General features: G+C 40.3%; 1 protein-coding gene across 1 annotated transcript; it reads right to left on the bottom strand.

Moving 5' to 3' along the window:
• Positions 1–5,882: 5,882 nt before the first annotated feature.
• wapla (WAPL cohesin release factor a) lies at positions 5,883–24,464 on the bottom strand. Its single transcript, XM_034898400.1, has 20 exons — positions 24,152–24,464; positions 22,334–22,747; positions 21,439–22,153; positions 20,150–20,457; positions 19,359–19,489; positions 18,483–18,578; positions 17,766–17,927; positions 14,698–14,834; positions 13,919–14,030; positions 12,840–13,070; positions 12,578–12,689; positions 11,163–11,260; positions 10,797–10,873; positions 10,136–10,311; positions 9,679–9,794; positions 9,322–9,552; positions 8,388–8,601; positions 7,677–7,765; positions 7,480–7,575; positions 5,883–6,592 (listed from the first exon to the last, which is right to left on the bottom strand). Exons 2-20 carry the CDS (start codon positions 22,719–22,721, stop codon positions 6,527–6,529), a joined length of 3,555 nt encoding a protein of 1,184 aa, XP_034754291.1. The 5' UTR covers positions 22,722–22,747; positions 24,152–24,464; the 3' UTR covers positions 5,883–6,526.
• Between the last annotated feature and the right edge of the window lie 242 nt (positions 24,465–24,706).

Raw genomic sequence — 24,706 nt, 5'->3', positions numbered from 1 at the left:
ACGCTATTATATACACTAACTGGCTACAGTACATTTCAGAGGTAAGTACTGCACTTTCTACTCCACTACACACATTTGTTTGACAGCTATAAGGACAGAAAAAAATGGTTATAAACGCCTAGAGAACAGTAGGTTAATTAGATCCACCCTGAACATCTACTACATTCTTTAATGCACCAGTATTAATAATCCAATAAGGTAATAATGTAACACTGTAAGAAGATAGTCTGTGTGACTACTTTTAAATATACAGAAGTGATTTTCTATACTCTTCTTATTGTCAAAAATTCCAGGAAAAGAGCAAAACCAACCATGAATTGATCCTCTCTTTGTATGTTGGATTGGATCAGTCATCCCTTCATCGGTTGCAGTTAGCCCAGAACGCAACAGCTCGACTTTTAACCAGGACCAAAATGTGTGACCACATTGTATCTGTTTCAGAATTGATTTTAAAACTGTATTGCTTGTTTTCAAGAGTGTTAATGGGTTGCCGCCTTCTTATTTATCAGAGCTTTTAAACGTCCACATGCATGTCAAAGCACTGAGGTCTTCCAACCAGATGTTCCTCAATGTGCTCAGATCCAGGTTGAAAAATAAAGGTGACCAAGCCTTTGCAGTGGCTGCTCCAAACCTCTGGAATATTTTACCTGTTCATATCAGAACATCTCGGACCGTTGAAACATAGACCTTGCTTGAGACCCACTATTATTTGTTGGCTTTCAATTCGAGTTGAGCTTTGACATCTTGACCTTTATTTATTTATTTATTTATTTACTAATGCTTATTTTTGATTGTGTGTTGTTTGTGTATATAATCACTTTTATTTATTTATTTTTGAGCTTGTTAAGCACTTTGCTCAACTATGGTTGTTAATAAATAAATACATATTGAACTGAATTGAGCCTACAAGTAATACCTGATAGAGCTACATTGCTGTCATACATATAGAAAACACACCATTGGCCACACAGTGGCACTGGCTGACATGTCCCTTCATTACGTTGAACATTTGCACTAGCCTCATCCATATAATACTCACTATTGCACCAAATCTGCAACATAAAATAGTTAACAAGTTCACTTCTAGTCCCCTGATTTATGAAAACGTGCGTACACGGTGTATTCAATAAGACCTAAAACAGACGTAGGACGGATTCCTACACAAAGCTTGGCATTTCTCAAATTGAACGGGAGCGTAGGCTGCAAAAAAATCTGACCAGGCATACCCTATAGGCTGCCTTATAGGATACAAGTTACTGCAAATTATACTGAGACATCAGGGTTTCAATCTCCACCTGAAAAGTGGTGCTTCTCAGACAGATTATGTCTTGCCATATTGTAAATAGTAGGGGCGAGGCCTCAAAACCAACCATATATTGGGGTGTAATATTTAAATTAGCCTATGATCGTCCAGCCACTGCATATATCAACGTATGACCATTCTTACGCTCTGATTGGTGTGATAGGAACGTTTCATGAATCCCACGTGAAGCCTATAAGATTATTTCTGTGCTCATGTCTGCGCTGGTTTCTACGTTTAGGTTGATAAATGAGGGCCGCTTTGTTTGGATGACATTTATAAAAACCCAGATTGTTTAGAAAAAATCTAATAAATAATTTATGGATAGCTTTTTATAGTAGAGACCATTGGGCTTGGGGCTTATGCTGTGTTTGTGCCATATCGGAGTTATATTAAGCTTCAGAATTGTGAACGCATCGACTTCAAAGTTGTTGCTCTGACTGGGAAAGCTCCAATAATATGCAACCTGGAACGTAGCCTACTGATGTGGAAGTGCACGCAGACACCTCACATCAGCCAACGTGTCTTGTTCAATGTGATTAAACCAAACTTTAGTGAATAGGCCTATAGTATTAAATTATTAATGTACACTATTTTAAACTGAGTTGTTCTATGAGGCAAGTCGTTACCATGGGAACCTTTCCCATCCATCCAACGTGAATATACGGCTTTAGAGCAACAGACTGGGGAAGTCTTAAAGTATTGAAAAAGTCGCACACTGTTGGTTTAGGCTTTTCTATGGGATTTGTTGAGATTATTAATTATATATTGTATATATTGCCAGCCTTATACTTTATTTACATTTTGCTTACATGCTTTTGTATATTTGATTGCAGGACTTTTGAAGGTGTACATTGTGCCATAGCTACTTTCACAATACCACTTCCAGTAGTTTAAAAAAAAAAAATAATTCTGTGTTCCTAAATGCTCCAGCTGATCTTTTAAGAGCTATCCTTGAAGAATCACACATAGACACACTTGATATGCTGTGATATGATTTGAACTTTTCTAAAAGCAAAAAGGCAGATTGAAGAATTTTGTTAAAGATCTTCAGCCACATAACTATCACCGAAAGCACTTCTGCACATTCCAGTCTGTTTCATGTGTTGGTGGACAGGCGGCAAATTGTTTCCACCGTTTGACCGCTTTGTTTAAATTGACTGAATAAGGGTATCGATGGTCAGCAAAGTAACTCTTGAGTCTCTTCATAAATGTCTCACCACTCTGCAGCGTGTGCACAAGTGGGACTGCATCAGCAAGGCCGTTTATCTTTCCAAAGACAGCAAAATTCTTCAGCTTGAGGGGAAATCAGTAAGCAACACCAACGATGAGAACATACTTGTGTGTGCGTGCTAGTACACAAAAAGATATGTGGGTGTGTGCACTCCACTTCAGTTGTTCAGGCAGTGCGGTCGGGGGCTGAGTACTCACACCACCTAGTGATGCATTGAGGACTTGTAGCATTCTTCCTTCAGAGGAAAAAGCAAAGATAAAAAGACATGTTTTCACCTGTCGGCTCCTCACCCATTCAAACTTCACACTAACAACACAAAAAGGATGAGATAGGACATCAAAAAGGAGTTGCAGAGTAAGAAAGATCATTTTTTGCTGCAGTAAATCTTGCAATAAACACCATAGAAACAAGAAAACAGGTTACGAAAAAGTAAAACAGCATGTGCTCAGGGGAGAGGTAAGGCTTGAAAAGCATACGAGTCGAGCAAGAGAAAAATAGGTCCAGTAACGGAGGGAGATGAAAGGATGAATGCTGCATCATTTAGTTGTAGTTCTCCCCTTAAGGCTGTGCAGCTTAACCAAGGCTTTTGATTGGCTGGTGGGAAACAATCTGGTGTTCTGCATCCTTTTCTCTCCTCATTCTCCCCTCCCTCGTATTCTCTCTCAGTGGAGGATATTTTATCAATCTTATAAACATTTAGGAAGCACTGGTTTTTCCTCCAAGTCTTTACCTTCATCCACCTACTTGCTATGGTTCTGCCTTACAACTGAAGAACCATCATGTATAATGTGTGGGCAGATGAAAGGCAGCGGTGCCTGTCATCTTAATAACTGCAAAAACAACTCCGTCTAATCATATACATGCATTTGGTGCAACCAGACATAATTACATGTTATTTGTGCACCGTTTAACAAACGTGTTACCAAACAATCCCTGGCTTTTTAAATTTAAAGCCTGCATTTGTCCCCGCCTTTTGTATTGTAGTTTACACACCGGTCGCCTGAGTGGAATCTGTGTTGCCAGATAGTTTTTCACTACAATACCCAGGCTCCCAAAGCTATTTGTAAGTTTGTCTCTCAGCTAGCAACTTCAACACAAACCTTTTGTTTCTATTATGCAGCAGTCAGTTAAGTTGAGGGGCCGTGTTCACAAACTCACCGCTGAATGTGTTAAGTATATCCACCCTGGCTGTGGACTCTCGCTCCATCCCAGCCACTTTGTCAGGGATGGGTAAGAAACAGGGATTGATTGCACGCGTGCACTGAATGCGTTAAAAAAAAAAAGTCCAAGCAATAAGTCTGGACATGAAAGAAAAGGATTCCGGTTGTCCAAACAGCTCAAGGAAGAAAACACATAGGGGATGTACTGAAAGTAGCAACTGTTTTTTTTTTGTTCTTTTTGAGATACAACTTTTTACATGTAACCAAAGACAATGTCCTTGAAACGGGTACAAACATTTTTTTCCTCATCCTGCAATTTTTGTTTTTTCAAATGACAACTCAGAAATATTGTATAAAATAAAAATAGCTTCAGGAAAAAAAAAAGTAGTCTACTCATTTTTAAATGTCCATTAACCATTATGTACAGAAGTATTTACATTTTAAATTCCATTCAGACCAGAGTTTTGCAACGTAATTAACAGTAAACACAGTTTCAACCATGTTAACTGAAGCCCTACAAACCAGATCAAACTAATCTGCTTATACGGGTATGGCTGTCATTTAAATCAGTGATCGTACATGTGAGTAGTACAAGACAGAGTTTTGAAGGATCATGTGCATCATCATTACAGGTAAAATGACACCATAAAAGAATAAATAAACGGGACCTTAATGAACGTTGTCTAATGCTGACACATCATGACAAAATGAGAGTAAAAACATGGAGCTACAAGTGGCTGGACATACAGAAACCATCAGGACTCCCCCATGGCAATTAACATGAGAATAAAAAACACTTCCTATTTTATTAAATGCAATTTTTGTTGAAATGTTGCACATTTAAGCCAAATCCATAATCAGGCAAATTCTGTAACATACATGTAATCGTGTCCAACCACTGAGCTGTGTCACATAGGATACATTTTAATGAATCGTGGTGTGAAACTATAAACACAAATGGCATCTCACTAGGCAAAGACTTTGCATTTACAAAAGGAGAAAGCATTAAATTAAATACATAAAAAAAGAAAATAGTAACTTCATTACAAATTTAAAAAGGAAGCACAGCCATCAATTTTGAGTAATTCATCACATCTGTTATACAAGTGAGTTTCAATGCATACTGTAATTACATACTCTTGAATTAATTGGACTTTAAATAAGCTAAACAAAAGCATTAGGTAAAAAATATGACCAAAATGATAATGGGTGAGAAGGAAATCTAAAATTCACCATAGCGTGTAATTTCCAAGTGCCTTTATGAGTCAAATAAAGGACATCCTATCAAAGTCGTTATGTCACACAGTCCTGATTTCTTTCTAAGTATTTCATTCAATTAGGGTGGAAAAATGCCCACGGAAAAAAGAAAAATCTAAAAACATAAGAAACGCCTATGCAAGTTTCAAACTCGCACAGTTCACAAGATAAAATGTGCAGAATGAGACCATAAAAATCAAAGATTAAAAGAAACCTTCCCTTAAACATTCAAACCAACTGCAAAACTGTAAGTAAACAAAAGAATGCATAAAAAAAAAAAATCAATCCACACGAGTTTACACGTAGATATCATTCTAGCATCCATGAAACTGATTTTGTTTGATATTGTTCTTCATGCTAATCAAAGAGTTCACCCATTGCTTTGATGTGGATGAGCAAAGATTAAAATGTAATGATCCATAAAACTTGATTGAGAGGTTCACACTCTAGCTAAGCTACCAGGACTCGAGAGCAGGCAGTGGCCAGTGTTTCCCACACAGACTCATTTGTCGCAGTGCGCCAGACCAGCAACACCGGCCGCCACACTTTGTGTTTCGTTGTTATTCTTTTTTTGTACGCCATTTGTTCAGCTGCCTATACCTTCCCAGCTCTCCTCTGACTCGACTAGCAACAATCCTGGCCACTTTCTGTAAAAAAAAAAAGTCGCCAGTATTGTCCAGCGAGCACGCAAGGTATTTCTCTCCTGTGGCCGCCAAAAAGTCACCTCTCTGAATCCGTTTAGTGAGGAGTAGAGGAGCAGCCCCTCGCCGGGTAGAAAGGAAAGAAGGGACAGAGTGCGGCGGCCGGTGTAAATCGGAGAGACAGCGGGACATGACGGGAGAAAGACGCAGCTGAGCTGGCCTGGCTCTGGGCAAGCCGGCCTTCTTTGAGAATTCTTTATTGATCTTTTCCCCTCCCTTTGTAGAATTTCTTTACTTCAAAAATAGGCTAGCTAAGTAATAATTAGAAGGTTAAATAAATTCCTGTATTAAATTTGTGATTATTTGGCTAAAGATTTCTTTCTATCTCTTTCTATCTACCTTGCTGACGCAACTACTAAGCTTTATGCAAATTATTGCGTAATGACAGCACAAATATGCAAATGAGTGTAACCCCCCCCACGACACAAATTGCTTTCGAATGTGTGGGAAACACTGCAGTGGGACAGGAGACTCCAACCTTTTGGGACGTTTTAAGAAGAGGTCTTCTTTGAGTCCGTCTTCATGTTTGACATTCCACAGAGTATTTTTTTATCTTTAGCCTAGCCCATGCCTGATTCCCAGTAACTGAGGATGAATCTGCTGACTTTGAATGGGGCGTTAGTTGAGTGGAACGGAATAAATCTGCATGTCTGTCAGCTAGCAGGGCTTTGGTTCAGGCTGTGCTCCAGACAGGGGTTTATCTGTAACAATTGAGAGTTGATCAGAGTGATCACAGCATTGGGTGACCTGGTGAAGTCAAAGGAATGCTGCAGAGACTCCAATGACCTCTTGTGGCTCCTGTCGGGTAGGGGGCACCAGTATCGCCTGGGATCCTTTTAATGTGTGGACTGAGAGTTCCCCGTCTGGCTGTCTGTTAACAGTGCTCTAGGTAATCGATGACCCGTGAGATAGACTTCTGTCCTGTGGTGCCCATCGCACACTGTGTGCAGAGACAAAAGGAAAAACAAAGAGTGTGAGTTTGCTAAAATGTACTGCTGTACTTGTGATGTCTCCAGGCACAGTGAGGGTCTTTGAAGGATGTTTGAGCTTCTGTTCACTTGAAAAGGCGATATTTATGAAACAGATGTTTCCCGTCTTCAGCTCTGACAGGATGTGTCACTTTCAAAGCTGCCGCAAAATGCACATCTGTGACTGTGTAACTGTTCAGCTTAATATTAATGCTCAACTTATTTTTAAATTATCCGTCGTAATACTACTGGAATTATGCTGCTTGGATACACACTAATCATTTTTAACTGATAATAATTTATTTTGTCACACTTTGTATTATAATGGCACATTACCGCCAAAAAAACAAGTGCCACTAGAGACTGTGCAAGTGATTATCGACTGGCTAAGAAGGTATTGAGATATTTGAAATGAGCCAAAAGTTAGAGAGCCTTTTCATATATTGATTTTTACAGGCATTATGCATTTAATCTCTGCGTCACAGAAAAAAAAATATTCAATTTTCATCTAAATTCTTGTATTTACTCAGGAAGGCGCCACTTGATGTGCTGAGAAAAAGAAGATCAAACCCTGCAACTATATTCTAAACTGAAAGGAAATGTGGAATTATTGGCTCTCAAAGACTTTGGTTACTTCAAAATAATATGCCTGGAGCTAGGATTGCATCAATATTTTTGGGTGCTTACAAAAACATCCTCTGATGTTGGGATGAAAATGATGGCTTATCTTCAACTTGTCACTATAGCGCCACACTATGATTTCCTTTTAATGTATATGACTTGTTTCTTTTATCATAACAGTGACAGCATCATCATGCAATGTTGAGGTCAGAAGGTCCGTCTTGGTTGTCATACTCACAGTGAGATTCATGAAACTCAAGAACTTCTTCAGCATTTCTGTCATGATGGAGAAATCCCCTTTGGGGAGATGCTCTCTCACAGTAGTCGCATTTGTCTGAGAGGGACAGAAAGGTAGGAGAGCAAAGACATGAATATGTTTGACGAGGAAAAATAATCTTACATCATATTGCGTATATCTGCGTCTGATATTCTCACCTGGCTTCCTTGGCAGAGGCAGCCCAGCAGCAGAGCAGTGTAGGAGGCAACAATGCTGTCCTCCATATGCTTGCCTGCATGCTGCAGAGCTACAGCAAACACAAGGGAGAAAGAAAAATATGCACAATTACAGATACATATTCTTATGGTGGAACAAAGTTTCAAGTTTCATGGTGAGAATAGATGGTTGGCTGGAAACATTCCTGTGAGAAGGACTTTGTGGCTGTAATTCACTGCTCAGTTGCACAACTAGGTACTAGGGCTAAAACATTAAGGGGAAGTCACTAACAGTGTCATTACGGCCTAATTGTTTTACGGTGGCCACATTCAAGGGAACAGCAAAAAGGTAAAGCACTAGATTGCATTTCACTACTCGTGACTCAGCCATAAGAACAACATAGCAATTAGTCCTGCACGATATTAGAAAACTCTTACATTGTGATATTTCTTTCCCCTGCTTTATATATTGCGATATGAAAAAAGAAAAAGTATTTTTTAAAAGATGACAGAAATAGCTCTATTTGGAAATAATAAATCATTCTCGACTACTGCGGTGATTTTGTAGGGGAGTGCATTTACATAGAAGGAAAAATTAGCTTTAGCCTGGCTGGTAGCAGATTTCTGCTTGTTTCTTTAGGCTAACTATATTAACTTTTGCCTGGCTGCGGGGGAAAATGGCCAGGAGACACAACTTCAAACACAAACGTCTACCTTTGTTTAGGTCCAACTCTTCATCCTCCTCTTCTTTCTTCTCCTCTTTCTTTTCAGATTGGCTGTCGTTGGTTTCGGCTGCCACCCACTGGATCTCTCCCGACGTCTCCTGCCACTCTCCGCTTTGGTCCAGTGCCGGCTTGGGCGCCTCACTGATGAGGTCGTCAGTCTTAGCCTCAGCCAGGATGGCGGCGCGCTCCCTCTCCAGGAAGAGCTGCGACGTAGAGAGAAATATACAGTGTGAACTCCAAACAAACATTTTATTTGGAGCCAAGTAACAGCAGATTTTTCCCAATTTAAAGGGAATAAAGAGATAGCAGTTAAACATGCATTTTTCTTCAAGATGAGGAGAGAAAGCAACTGGGAATGCAAAAAACGTACTTGAAAGTGAAAGGTTATTTTAAAGTAAATCACTACTTTGCTCTCAAAGGTCCCTTTTTAGAAAACCTAACTAGTCAGTTGGGAAGAGAGCTGGTTAAGGCAATATCAATAATAAAAGCTAAAATAATAAATCACATTTTTATCTTGAATTTTAAATCCACAAATCAGTGTGCATCAGTTTTGCCTATTCCATTGTGTTTAGGCACTAGTGTTCAGTAAAATGTATGCAACTTCAGACTTTACTTAAAATGCAGTCAACAGTACAGCTTATGGTTGTGTAGTAGGGCATGTAGCACAGCAGAGAAATGTTTCAACTTTCAACTGTCTCCCTGAGAGAACACATGAAAAACTGTCACACCTGTTCATACAATACAAAGTTGTCTTTGAACGGTAAAGACATTGACTTTTTCCTCATGACTGCTCATCACTAACTAACCGTTTCTGCTCACATCCTTCCTTTAAAAGAAATGATGCGGAAAAACCCTGTAGCCAAGACAAAAGAAACACAATGACTGTTGAAATATTTATTAATGAGTCTTGGCACAATTCCTACCTGCACCAGGGCAGCCAAAGCACCACAGGCCTTGGGTCTGACAGCTCCGTCTCCCTGAGCCTCAGCTGTGCTTGGCGGTGCCGCCGCTGCCGCTGTGTCAGATTGGGTTTGGTCAGCAGGCTGCATTAGGCTGTCTTCCAGACAGGTGTCGTCGACTGTGTACTCCATGTCCACCAGACAGTGGCGGTTTCTGGAGCTATACTCCACAAGGTTAATTAGTAGACCCAGACCCTGGTATACAAAACAAAATACACAAATAAGATGCATATATGCGGGCACAGACGTACATAGAACAAACACGGGTTGGTAGAAAATCCTTTGAACAATTATGTGGTGTTTTGTCCAAGAGCGCCTTACCAGTACTCGCACGTCAAAGCGCTGCTCTTGGGGGATGTAGCGTGGAACTCTGAGAACGCAATTCAGAGCAGTTACGGTCAGCTGTTCCTGCTCACCTGTCTTAGTGCTTCCCCACTCTGCAGATGAAAATAATAAATTATTAACCTCTGCTCATACTAGTCGATACCCTACTAAGCAACTGAAGCCTGAGTAATAGGATTTATATAAGCTCAATAATAGGAATAAAGTCCAATACTTAAATAATGCAATATCACATACAGTATAACATAATGAAACTGCTGTGTAATGCAATAAACTGTGCTTCATTGTTATGCATCACATCAGACAAACAATAAGCCATAATACTGAGTCATTCTCCAATGCTTAAGAGCCACAAATGCCAGATAAAAGCATCAAACACAGAACAAAGGCAAAACAAAAGCAAAAAATATATATATAAAGTATCAAAAGAGAATACCATTGTCATGGGTAAGGTTAAGCAGCACTCCTATGATGGCCCTCATGCAGTCCTCCACAGCCTTGCCCACGTTACTGAAGCTGCAGTGGGGCAGCGCTGCACCCGACGATGACAGAGAGCTGTTGTTTAACGCCCTGCTGTATCGCTGAATCATATCCTCACAGTACCGCAAAGCTCTGGTGAAAGGAAGAACCAAGTTATCTGGCAGAAATTAGGCCCATTTTAAAGAAAACAAGCACAAGGGTGAAGGAAACGCATAAGGGTGAATTAAACAAGCCTAAGGGTGACGGAAAGAGATGAACATTAACAGATAATTTTAACGCTTAAATTCCCTTTATATGACAACTCTAAATGGAATTTTGTGTCCACCAATACAGAAATAGTTACCAATTTTTTGTCAGCTCAAAATTCGCTGATAAATCTTTATTGGCTCACCTCACTGTAAGGTTTGAGCTTTGATATGTTTCCCTTTACTTTAATGAGGTGAAAATGTTTTAATTAACAGACACGCAAATAAAAAAATGCCCGTAACATCCCTGAGGACAACCTAAAATTGGTGATGGTTACAAAAGTACAAAGGTAAACTGATGTATTTTAGTCAGTGTCTCCGCAAGTGTCCGTGTCCAGTCAATAATAGCTCCAAGCTGTATCTGGTGCTCACCTGGCAGAGGAGACAATGAGTTGTGAGTCTTTGTAGGCAATCAAGTAACCCTGGTTTTCTGGGTTCTGCACGGTCACCTGTTGGCAGATGATGAAAGAAATAAAATCAATAGGAAGGGAAAACTACATTGAAAGAAACAGAAAATGAGGGAAAACAACTTTGTTTGGTTCAGACCTTTGATCATTCATCAATCATTTCATGTCAAACAGTTATTAACTTATTAACATAAGGAATATTTTTTTTTTTTTAAACAAAGCCTTTTAATAAAAGGTAACAATAATAAGTTGCCAAAGTTGCCATTACTCTTGTCCTTGAGTGTATGACTTTGGTGAAAGAGGAAATGCAACATAACAGAGCAGTACTTACACTTTCAAGTACTCTCAGACACCTCTCAGCCCCCCATAAAGACGCTACAAGGTTCTCCTTGTCATCCTCTTGGCTCAGGTTCTGCACACACTCTTTAACTGTGGTACAATAAAACACAAAAGGCACATTACACATCCTGACAGACACATGAAAGTCAACCGCTGTGAAACTTGACGGGGCTCTAGAGTGCGACCAATTTGGTGTTTGGATCTCAGCGCAGCCTCGCCCCCATTAACTCACACACTGCTCCACACTGCTAACATTTGTCAGCAGTTTTGTTAATAACACAGCTGTTTATTGTTTAGCATGAGAGGGTAACCTGTATTTGTACCAGTGTTTCTGCTGAGAACTCTGTTACTGTGGCTGCCACGGTGCAAAACAGAAGAGGTTGTTGAAATCCTCGAACTTAAGTTCTTTGAGCAATCGGCCAATAGCGTGTGAGACGGAGCCTGCTATACTTGGGTGAGTTATGTGATCCATGGCCAGAATATCACAGTTAATAAAAATTAAGTGCAGTGACGATACAGACATTTTACACACAGGCTGGTGTAACTCAGCTGACCCGCCATTTGACCCGTGCTGGACCCATTCATCATGAGTCAGCCGTCACTCTGTGAGTAGCAGACGCTTCAGTCCATCGCACTCCCCCTATGTCTGTTCGTCTGTTTTTCTTTTATAATTTTTGGCCTTTATTTCAATAGGAAAGACATGAAAGAGGAGGGGAGGGGATTACATGCAGGAAAGGGCCGCAGGTTGGAGTCAAACCTGATAACCTGAGATATAATATTGTTTTAATAGATCCTAGGCTATTTTTTTCAGATAATTTGCAGCTGTATATTTTCAGTCCGGGAAGGAATTTGATGTTGGGAGTGTGGCAAGCTGGTTTAGCCAAGGCCAAAAGGGGAAGAAGGTCAAATTACAAGTGTTGGCCATGTGAAGGGCATGTCCCGGCAAGGGGATCCGCTATAAAACTGAGCCATGACATGTTAAGTCTCAGTTAAGGGAAGCACTTTTTAAACATAGGCACTTTCTATTTAGCTTAAAATGTTTTAGTTTGGCAGCTCAGTGATGCACTTTAAACATTTCATTTTTTGAAGTATTTTTGTATAAAAGCATAATTGTGCCTCAAATAAATACAAGTATTTACCTACACCTTATTCTTGTTTAAAATCATTTACATAATATACATATTTATATGGAGCGTGATAAGGTGACCTTAAAAGTGTGGCATTAACAGTGACGCAAGAAAATTTAGGTGCACCTTTTAAATAAAAAAGTAATGTGCACCAGTGCAACCTAGGCCAACAGTTAGCCTGGAGCCATGCTTGAACTTGGAAAACAAACCTTATACACAGACAACTAGAGACTTGAAAACTGCTCACCTACGTAATGTACAATTCATCTTACACACCTACCTTTGTCTACAATATGGTCCAAACCACCTAGTAGTCGCAGTTCTTCTTTGAACCAATCTCCGGCTCTCTTGGAGGTTAGAGAAAGCAATGTTTCCATGGCAAGGTGGCCAGTCTACACAGAAAAAAAAAATGTCAAATCTGAAATATCCAGCATACACTTTTATTTGGCATGATACATTTGTCCTACTGGGAAAGCTAGACATCTGACAGTGAAAGAGGACATAAGCCCATTTTAATAACTAATAGCTATTTGATAACACACCGTGATGTTTTCCAAGTCGAGGTGCTTGTTGTGCACAGTCTCGCACAGCTTCCTGATCTTCTCCTTGATTTTTTCCACCTCCTTTGCAGTGAGTTGATCCTGGTGAGCCGAGTAGTCCTGGTCCAGTTCTAGCAGCTTGATCATAAGCTCCAGACAGGCCCTGTCTAGATCCATGTTAAGACGATCCCGACTCAGAATGTACATCAGAGCAGCCGTGCACAGACCAAGGTTCTGATAGAGCGGTAGAGAAAGGCTATTACAAAAGTGGTGCACAGCATACAAACGATTTGAACAACCTGGCTGGACCAGCTGGAAAAATCTGAAACCTGTCCATTTTTTATAACAGCATTCTCTAAATTAGGAAACATAGCTTCAAACATGTGTTTGTGTCTGTGTGTTTAAGTGTGGAGAAATACAGCACACTAAAAAAAAGGTAACACTTCAAGGATAACTGAAACTGTACTGAAAACCTGAGTCTACTGAATTTAATAAGTTATGAATTTTAAATAGCTGCAGTATGTAGACATTTAACACCCTCTTCATTAGCAAATATTGCAGAGGTGTTAATCAAGATACTAAAACAAACTTCACTCTCTTCAGTTTAAATGTAACATTTTCATACTGTAAAGCTGCTCTAAACATGCAGATCAAACTGCCACTGCTTGTTGCGTAAGTCTTGAGACATTTTAACAATGTTGACAGTACAGACAAACAATGCATGTCGGGGGGAAAAAAAAGATTTAAAAAAAAGAAAACTACATTAAAAATGGCACTGACAAACTTGGGCATTAGTTTCTGATTTGTACTTGTTGAATCAGATGAGTTCATCCATTTCATGTCTAACCCTGACACAAGCAGCAGCTATGGCTCATGGTTCAAACTCTAATAAAACAAAATGATTACACATTTTGGAATGAATACTTAAGAGTACATATTTACAAAGTACAAAGTAAACACCTAAAGCAGCAATTATTCAAAAGCGGTAAAACATATCACCAGTCACTAGTTTAAAAAAATGTTTTGAGAGAGAGGACAACGTGAAATTGAAAAAGGAGGTGACAGAAAAGAGTTTTACTGACCGAGTGTTGTGGAGCATCACTGAGCATTTTGAAGACCTGCGCCACTTTCCCTCTGGCCCGCAGGTGCATCCTGAAACCAGGCATGGCACACCGTGTGGCCAGGCTGATTATACTGCAGCAGGGAGAGAGGAACAGAAACACATTCATGGTTGTCTTTCATGAGTGGATTTCTTTTTCACAATAAATGTAGCCGTGTGCTTTATCAGACTACAGAAATTCGAGCTCAGCATGTTACCCCAACATGGTGGAAATGTGGAGGGCAGAGTGCAAAGCCAGTTATAGGTACACATACTGCCTCTATAGGGCTTATTATTTTTGTGTTATTTAAAAAAAAAAAAAAACATTCAAATAAAAAAGCGTGGATAAATGTAGTGGACTATTTGTCATTAAGAAGTGCAAAAACAATGTACATTGCATGTGAACAAGGGATTTGAGTAAAAAAAAAACAACTGCATTCTCTGTTGTCTCTTTAAAACACATTTAATTTGTATTGCTACCTCCAGCTGCTCTTGGTTCGAATATTTATCGGTTTTCTTTTATTTAAGAATCAAACGTCAAAAAGCTTTGATCAAATAAAGCAGCTGTTCCTGTAATTGCTTTATGAATAGGCTAGGCTAATACTAGGTACATTTTAGGTGACAGGTGCTTGTACCATTCAATCATCAACTTAGTGAGGTACTTGGTACCCATACAAATCAGTACCATCAGGTTGCCACTAGAAAATAAATATGTCAGAGCTTCAGAATTTCCTCTAAAATCTAAGTGTTTATTCAACGTACCTAAGGCATCTTGTGTTGAGTGGCTGACTGCTCTTCAGCCCTGTCTCCAGGTACTCAAAATCATCTGTGAACTCTTGATTCTCTCCAAACTCCACCACGTCATTGAAGTGCTTCACATGTTGCACCACCGTGTACAGCTGGTGGAAGGGGAATGGGGTTAATGACAAGTAATTTGTACAGGTGCATCTGGCCAGAGTCACAATCAACTTGCACAAACACAGTGATACAGCAGGCTGAGGGTAGCGGAGGCCGACAGACTCAACAAACTGATTCGCAAGGCCAGTGACGTCATGGGGGTGGATCTGGACTCTCTGTCGGGTGTGTCAAATAGGAGGATGCTGTCCAAACTACATGCCATCTTGGACAATGTCTCACACCCACTCCACGGCTTGCTGCTCAATCACAGGAGCACTTTCAATGATAGACTCGTTCTACCAAAATGCACCACAGAGCGCCACTGGAAATCATTCCTGCCTGTGGCCATCAAACTTTATAACTCCTCCCTCTAAGTGTCCGACACACAGACACTTAGAGGGGTTTAAACTGGACAATATTATCTGTATTGTGCATTAACACTGGCTTGTAATGTGTGCAATACTCAACTGCTACTATTATTATTATTATTATTATTATTACTTTTCACCATTATTACTTTTCACCATTGCAACACCTTAATTATATTATTTATGTAAATACTGTATCATAATATACTATGTAAATATCTACACTCCTTATATTTCTTTATTTCTATTTCTTATATTTCTAATATCTGAGCAACTGTAACACAGAGTTTCCCTTCGGGGATCAATAAAGTATTTCTGATTCTGATTCTGATAGAATTGCTCTCATTGTTAAAGTCCCCACTATTGGTTCCATTACCAGCAATAGCTGACTGTGCCAATACCCATCATCAATAGGCTCGTTCAAGATGAACCGCGCCTCGCCTGTAAAGTGGAAAAGAGCAGGCAGCAGCAGCCGGGGGCGGGGACAAAAAGCTGCGGTAAAGTCGGAAAGTTTTTAGCCAATTCATGACGCCTTCAGATTGAACAAGTAACAAAAACACTTTGGTGAGATTCGGATTTAATAAAATATAATCAGATCCACATATCAACTGGTACAGTCTCTAGTTGTTTTAATTATGACAGAGTAACTCTCAAAATGTTCTACATGCAATCTGTTGCTGATTTATTTAACAACAGACTGTAGATGATCCGTGATCTGAACAGATTTAGTCTCTCTGACTTCTAAACATATATCAGCCACACAACATGTGTTCTGTACAGAACAAGTCTTTAAATCAGACAAATAGCAGTTAAAATCCCTCCGATTCCAAAACAATAAAAAGATTATATAAAATGTCATCACGTAGAGTCGATTATATACCAATCAGCTGTTAAATCTGCTGAGAGGTCGGAGTTTCCCAGCATGCTCTGGATCCGCCTGGGTCCAGCAGTCAGTGAAAAGCAACTGCGCCACCTGCGTCACAGAACTGCGGCCGACTTGCTCTCGTAAGATTATCATTGCCTACGTGTGCATGACATCAGAGCAAGTCGGGATCAAGTCGGACACAAATCAAACCAGCATGCAACGGGCCCCGATCGTCTGTGATCGATTCTGAGCAGACCTGACTCATCTCGAATGAGCCTAATAATAGCTCACCCTGTGTAATGGGGCCTGTGTCTTTGCTATTTTATGTATTATTTTAATAAATTATTTAAGATTATTTATTTTATTTACTATTTAAGACCGCCCAGCGCCCACATCGTTTAAATAACAAATGCACCAATCTTTGTGCCCATGGGCGTGCTGGTCTTACAGGGTGGCGGCTTCAGGTCTAAAGTCAATAGTGCAGCATTTCATTGTTATTTTAACTGCGCATTATCAAAATGTGCCTAGACTCGTGAACAGCGCAAACACGCAAAAGATTAAAAATTAAAATATTACAATGTGAAATTGTTAGAAAGATTACATACATACTTTTTCTGTGATTATTATTAATTCTGTTTGCGAACTGAAATATGAACTGCTCACATGCTTTCACTTCACGCATGCGCAGATCAGCTTCTTCTCTTATTACTGCTCAGCAAATTCGCCATGATAATAGCAATGCTCCAAGCTACGAATTTGCCTGGCATTTAAAGAGAATGGGAGATGACACTCTGATTGGCTTATTGCATGTTACGCCCAAAACACAACTATGATTAATTAACCCAAAAAGCACAACCCTTTTGAACAATGCGCCCAATGCACGGATCCTTTTTTCCACCATCAAACTAGCAAAATTGGATTTGGATGCGCACTAAAAAGTAAACAAGCAAAGGGGTTCACACCGTGCACTTAGCTCGTTGAAATAGGGCCAGTATCAACAGTCATACTCTGTGTGTGCACTGTAGGGCAGTTTAAATTAAAACAGCTACAGTCATCCACAATCATACATCCAATCTACACAGGGGCTCATACAGTGAGCTTGACATGCATCAAATCAATGCTATTCTTGTACTGTATAACCTGCATCAAATGGGTAATGCCAGCTTGGCTGAGTATGTAAGAGAGATAAGGTGGAATTTCCAGAAACACCATGTTGTGGTATAATGAGACAAAAATAAGCTTAGACAACATCAGGTCATTCATTGGTCACAGGTCAGGGCACGAGAGTATAAGGTCAGTCTCTGAAAACTAAACCATGTATGATGAATAAATATGTTTGCGTCTATGCAGATTAAGGGAGAGTAGGCAGCTGCATGATAAGGGAATGTTCCGTTTCAGGACTGTCTCCTTTTAGAGTATGGTGAAAAGGGGCCCAACACATTGTAGCTCACTTCCCAGAGAGAGAGAGAGAGAGAGAGAGAGAGAGAGAGAGAGAGAGAGAGAGAGAGAGAGAGAGAGAGAGAGAGAGAGAGAGAGAGAGAGAGAGAGAGAGAGAGAGAGAGAGAGAGAGAGATGCGAAATGAGTTGTGCAGCTTTTCAGCTTTTAAATTAAACTTAGAATTAAATTCCTAGCCACATACAACAAATGTAGTAAAAACTGAACTCAGAGGATGTGAAATCTCAGTGTGCTCCGGGCTCACCTCCTTGTGCTCCTTCCTGCATTTGAGCGTAGTGACAATATCCTGGTTGAGTCGCGTGGGGAGAGTTTCTGACTTAATGACTTTGGGCGGTGGTGGGGGGGCTTTGAACAAGCCATCATCTTTATGGGAGTTGCTGTCCTTGCTGCTGCACGATAAAACCGCCTGAGGAAGAAAAGAGGCGGAGAAATAGGGCTCATACCAAAGTAGCAAAATCTGTTTAACGACATGTCCGCAAGATTTACCATAGCCGAATAGTCTGTTAAGCACACTAGTCTTTAATAAGTGTTAACAGATGTCAGATGAGTTAGTGCTCAGTTAAAAACTACTTCAAATAAATGCCAGTTGCCTGCTTAGATTGTCTATGAACCAACATGTATTTCCACGGGACAAATTCAACAATATACATATAAACCCAGGTTAAATTGTCTGTGAACAGAACGAGACTGATTAGAGCAATTAACTGTTGACTACTAAGAGACCAATAAACAATATCCTGGGTTGTGAACAGTAGGGAATGGGACATTCTGTAAATAAATGCTAGTAGTTATTCTTATTTGTTTAACATAATACTGTGTAATTGTTTTTTTTTAAATGTGTCAAAATGAATTAATTTAATTGTTTCAAATGAGAACTTTAAACATCACAAATGTACCCTTTTTGCACACTAAAGTAATAGCTAATCAAATATCAATAACCAGTCAGAGAGCAATTTCTTACCGGAGCAGTTTGAGATCGAGAAAGTGGAGGCACAGGGATCTCTTCAGGCTCAGGCTGATTCCAGTGGCGAGCGTTGTACACAGCTTTAGCAGGAGACTGGAATCCAGTAAGAATTGGTTATTTATCTAAACAGACAAAGCATAATACCTGATATAGGTGGACAATGTACATGTCATTCATTCAATCATTCATTTAGTGATGGAAATGTTCAGACACGTAAAGCTCTAAGCGCCATAAGCATCGCCACCCATACATGAACAAAGACGATGTGGGAACACGTTCATGTTAATCTCCGTTCACCATTCTAGCCCCACAGTTGTTGTTGTGACTTAGCACAACTCAACACACAAACACTGCATGCAGCAATCAGGACAATGGACGGAGACAACAGCAGCCTCGGAATAGAGCACAACAGTCCCAAAACATTTCCTAAAAATGACAGATTGTGCGACTCAATTATATATTGCAAAGACAACACGGTGAATAGATTTTTGTCGATGATGTAGAAGCAGTAAACAAAAAGAATTAGGGAGACAGACCGCAAATATCCCAAAGCTACTTCAAAACATGATCTAGATAAGCAGAGCAAATATGGGCCTTACAGAAAATATCCCAAATCAAAGTTTATTCTGATGTGGCAGATGAGCCATGAGCTCATATTATCTCAGTCTATTTTTAGACAAGCTGGGTATTCTGTCATGTAAATGTAATTTAAACACCTCTAACATTAAAAGAAGTGCTTGCCAAAGCCAAGCAGTGTCAGACCCTAGATCAACCCTGGCCAGGAGGAAAGTCATGACAGCAGTTTAGATGACAAAGTTACTTTTGAGTACAAGTAGGCAGAAAAAGACAGATACTTCTAACATCCTCATATACCTTTTTGGGTCCACTGAAGATCTTTTTGAGTCCACTGCCAATGTCCTTGGATTTGTCACTTGGCTTCTCTGAGCGTCCTTTCTGCCCCTCAGCAACGCCAGGAATGGAGTCATCGGAGAAGTCAAAAGCATCTGTTGGATAAACCAGATTGTTGATGACGAGAAACATAGTATGAATGGACTGATGCTTGATCAATTATTAAAGTTTGGGGGGAAAAGTGCATGTTTTAGAAGCTTCTCTTCCGAATACAAATATCTAAATCACAGTATCACCCAAACTGCATAGAGGTTAATTAAAAGTAGTCTATATCCACGATGTTTCACTTCCGGGATTGTTCAGGTGCCGCCGGAAATTCTGCCGAATGTCCCTCATTTGGGCCGGATGTCCATTACCTTGGGCTGTATTTGTGTTGTAATTTTAAACTCCGGTGGATTTATGAGATCTATGGTTAACTGCTCCTCAGATCTCTGCAGGGTAGGCCCAGACAGCTAACTACACTATTTGTCCAATCTGAGTTTTCTGTTGCACGACTAAAACAAACTGACCATTCCACCAAAACCGAGGCTATTTTGCCGCGGCAAAGTGGCTTCGTCCGGCATTTAGCGCTGCCCAAGACAGTTGTGATTTGTTTAAAGAAATACCAATAAACCACAACCCGTTTCCGCCCCCAATCTCGGAATTTTGTTTCAACTCACCAGACCCTCCTCCACAGGGCTGTTTAGGAAGGTAAAAGCGAGACTAATTAAAAGTGATTCAAAGGCCACGTATCTATAATTTAAAGATCTGCTCACCTGTATTGCTGCTGGCCTGGCTATCCTGAGAGTCACTGGTATGAGGGCTGTCCACAGCAGAGCTCAGGGCAGCTAAGGCTGCAGCCGCTTTCTTGGCCTTTTTCTCTTTGGTCTGAGAGCTCTCTTCATCGCTGTCACTCTCGCTCAGGTCATCAAAACCAAAGTACTTGATCTTGTAGCTACTCTTTCCTGCCATGCCACCTTCTGGACCCTCCTCACCCCCCTGGTCCTCTTTGTCCTCAAAGCCAAAGAACTCTAGCTTGGTCTCAGTCTTGGTTTTCTTGGTCTTTGTTTGGGTGGGTCTAAACCTGGGAAGATACAGTGAGAGGAATTGTTTCATGTTTGTTTGTATTGCTTTTTTACTGAGGATGTGGGAAAGAGAGGGAAAGTGGAGCAGGACAGAGCAAAACAAAAAATTTAAACGCAGCCATTGAAGCTGAACAAAAAAAAAAAAAAAAAAAGTAGGGGTCCACATTTGTGTACAACTCAATGCAGATAAAATGTCTTAATGTTGAACAACTATTCACAGTGAGGACACCACAATGTAACTACTCAAACATTATGCATATTATAACAATAGACCACATCTACAAATGGCAGTGTCTCCAAAGAGTGGACAGACAGTCAAATTGAAAATAATTCAAATATAATTTAAGTCAATTCAGTCATGATGGGTAATGTGGCATTGTATGAAATGATAGTGATATTAACATCCATCTAGATGTATAGAACATCTTTGTGCTATCCTCTGCAATTCTGTTGCTCTGTAATATTTCAAACTAATCCACCCAACAAAAACATTGTGTACAGATACAGTATGTCAAACTAACAGTGTACATGACAAATCTGTAGAATATAGGCCTTGCAGCAAGTGATTATACCTCTTGAGACATCAATAGTAAGGCCTTTAACTATAATAGTGTGTATTTTGCTCCTCAGGGGCTGAACAAATTATATTTCATAAAACTCAAGTCTTAATTGTGGAACCAATGACGTTGAAGATATGATGTTCAAAGTCCTATTGTTATAAAGTGTGTGTGAATTAGTGTACAACGAAGTGCAACACAAAAATGATGTTCCCTATTAGTGTCTGACTCATTTTACTTTGAATACTAGGTACTATTAATGTCAATACTACAAAATCCTGAATGACCCACAATTTATGAAAACTGACACATATCACAAATTACTTAAATAACTACTCAATTTTGTTAAACTAAGAAAATTGGGATGTTTTGTCCATATCCCTGAAAATCAGTAAAGATTATTAAGACATGACAATGACTCACCTGGTAGGTTTGGGGGGAGGAGCGTCTGACTTCTTCTTCATCTGGCCTGCATCTCCAAGGTCGGCAGGGACAGCTGGGGTGACCAGTTCATCAATGCCTCGCTCAATTGAGTCCTGGATGGTGACATTGCACACCGACAGACAGGAGGGGTGCAGAACCGTGTAGTCCCGTACCCTCCCGCCGCCCCGGCCTACAGGCTTGGCTGCCGTTTTAGTATTGGCAGCCGTACTACTTGCGCTAGCAGAAAGGACACTGTTGGGCTTATCTTGGGCACTCGCTGTTTCAGTGGGCTTGTTGCTGTTGTTTTCCACTGGTTCAGATGACGTTTTGCTTGGCTTGGTGGGTCGCTGGTATTTCTTGCAGTTTGAGGCTCTTAGGGTAAATGGGGAAGGGGGGATGTTGTCCACTGGTTCTGGTGGAGGCTCTGAGGGAGGCTCCAGCTCAGCACCTTTAATTTCTTCTAAAGGCAGTTCGTCACAACAGAAAGAGGTTTGGAAGTCTCTGCTACCACCTGGTGCATCAGTGACAAGTTTAAGGGAGGTGACTATATTTGGAGAGGAGGAGAAGGGCATCTTGGGCGCTGAGAGGTTCTGATCATTAGAGAGGACTCTGTCTGACAAAGGGGCCTTGCATGCAGGTTTCTGGTTGCTATCTGTTGTACTTTTGTACCAGGTCTGGTTATTTTTAACAACCCTCTCTTCAGATGTTTGCTTGGCTGTGAATGAAGAAGACAATAACAAATGGTTATATGAAAACACAGACACTGCCACAAAATGGATAGCAGACACTATCAAACAAGTGTAGATAAAAAAGCATGGCAGGTCAGTTGCAGATAGTAAATTAACTGTCAAGACAATCAGGGGCAATGTTAGTTTATTAAGTATTGATTACTTACTTGTGAGCGTGGCTGTTGAGCTAGCAGAGCCCTGTGCAGAAGTAACAGTGGCTGTCCCACCTCCCTGCACTGCGGTCGACTTTGTAACAGCCCCTTCATTGACTTTCGACTGGGACACGTGAGAGGTTACAGTTTTGGACTCCTCATCGCTGTCAAACCCAAATGGGTCTCCATCACTGTCGCTGTCACTGTCCTCAAGCCTGGGCCTCTTGGAAAGCTCAGAAACTTCAGGTTTTAAAATAGGCCTCTTGCCCCCCAACTGAGCCTTGTAAGTGGTCTCCCCCCATTTGGTGGTCAGTGTTGGCTTTTTATTGGAGAAGACCTCATCAAATTTCGAATTGGCCTCCCCTCCCTTGCGGTTGTATGTTTTACCAAATCTGGATGTCATGTCGGTTGCTTTATGTTACATATTCCCTGTGAATAAAAGCAGAGCAAATAAAACATTTAACATATTACACAAGTGTCTAGTTAATTGTGCTTTTTGGCTGTTGCAGTACTTTGCCTTACTGTTTATTACGTTTTTAACATGTTTTTGTATGCACCAAACAAACCAACGCAAATGTCTTACAAGGTAAAACTGGTAACCTTAATAAATATACAAAGACGTCAGGTTCAAAAGTCAGGAAACTCACAGCTCGACCAATGTGTCTTGAAGGGTTTTACACAACGTTTAATGACGAGCATTCATCCACGATCCCACTGACAAGGTTGGATGATTTACCGTGGCTTGTCCAGGTTGATTGAACACCAAGTTGAATGAAATAGCTCGTTAGCTCAAAATTTTAGCTCGCTTAGAATGCTGCATTCAGGTGATGTCGGAATAATCGGGAAAAAAATAGTTCCAGACTGGGAGAATTCACTCGCTCAAATTTGAACAACTCGGAAAGTCGATGAAATGTCTGATACACTTTTTTTTAATCAATCTTTATTCACATATAAGGATAGCAGGTGACAACCTATTTTGTACATCTATGAGCCTACAATTACAAAACAGCCAGGGAGAAATGTCTGGTAGGCTAAACGACTTGGCCTCATAGTACGCAGCAACATGGTAGACGAAAGTAAGTGTTGGGTATGGTAAGACACGTATAGTACGTCACAGGAAACATTGCACATATGTTTGTTCACATTAGATATTTGTAATATGGTATCAGGGTGTAACCGTTAGTTGCTTTCCACGTAGAGTGGCCTTGTGTGTTGTGTTTACAAACATTAACCCTGATAAGTCAGGTAACGTTAAAGCAATATGTTTGTGGTTTTAGAGAATGTACTGGTGCAGCACCAAGTCTGGGACAAGATCGCTATCATAAAAGATTCAAAGTGAAATGTATAATGGAAACCGCTAACGTTATTGTTTAATCGCTCTGAGCAATAAAACACAACAAATAACACACCGAACTCGGAAAAACGACTGCCCAAATCGGGAAAAGGGACCATCCGAGGAGCACGTGAATGCAGCATAATAACATTAATGATCGTATATGTGCAATACAAATATCAGATGGATTAACTACAGTAAAACTTTGAATTATTTGCATTACCTAATGTCACAGTGACAGGGCAGTAAATATTACATACGTCTGTTTACTCTAGCTAGGCCTGCTCCTGCTTGTAAAGTTGCTATAAAGTTAGCCATTAGCTTCGACAGTGCTAAACTATGCTAACGTTGGTCGCGTGTTTACATTTCACACTTCTGCATTAAATGTGTACAATATTGTGTTTCGATATGATCAAGTGATTTAACATACACATTTTAATACAGAGATTAAGGTTTAAATATCATTGTTAGTACTAAAAAATAGCAGTACACACTGTTACCTTTGAACTCCGGCAACTAGCTAAACGTCCGCTTGTGTTTTAGCCAGCCGGTTGGGCCTGATCTCCGACTCGCGCACGAATCAAGCGGGTAAAGTCCGTTTACTGCAGTAGAAACAACACTAGAAACACATCTCCAACCCCCGAGATTAATGTTCGTTACCAAAAAAAACGGACAAAACGCCTCAGTAGCTAGAATTGTTTAAATATAGTGGATAATCCGGACTTTTTGCATTTGGTAGTGCTACTGACGGCCATTAAAATATGCCCTCCCTCTTCGTTCCCTGGCAAGACCCCTGTGTAGTGCGCCGCAAGAAGGGAAATGGCCAATCAGCGGCAGGTAGGTTCTCTTGTGCTTTGAGACTCTTTCAGCAAACGTGGCTCTGATTGGTTCAAAAGTGAAACCATAATAAATGATAGGGGGCGCTGGAGATCCACATTAGTTGATTTAAACTTAAAGACGTGCCAAAAGGAAACAGAACAATCATGGGATCAGTTTATCTAAATTAAATAGATAATTTTTCAGATAATTTATCAAAAATCGTTTAGTTTAAAATG

This window comes from Etheostoma cragini, chromosome 17 (assembly GCF_013103735.1).
Source record: "Etheostoma cragini isolate CJK2018 chromosome 17, CSU_Ecrag_1.0, whole genome shotgun sequence".
NCBI classification, from domain to species: domain Eukaryota; kingdom Metazoa; phylum Chordata; class Actinopteri; order Perciformes; family Percidae; genus Etheostoma; species Etheostoma cragini.
The sequence above is the reverse complement of the archived record's forward strand: the minus strand, read 5'-3'. Positions and strand labels throughout refer to the sequence as shown.

What these genes read in the sequence shown, in the direction of transcription:
- wapla (XM_034898400.1), bottom strand. Translation starts at nt 22,721, where the DNA reads ATGACATCCAGATTTGGTAAAACATACAACCGCAAGGGAGGGGAGGCC. An exon ending in CTCAACAGCCACGCTCACAA is followed by an intron (nt 22,154 to 22,333) that starts GTAAGTAATCAA and finishes CTTCATTCACAG; the next exon opens with CCAAGCAAACATCTGAAGAG. An exon ending in CCTCCCCCCAAACCTACCAG is followed by an intron (nt 20,458 to 21,438) that starts GTGAGTCATTGT and finishes GTATCTTCCCAG; the next exon opens with GTTTAGACCCACCCAAACAA.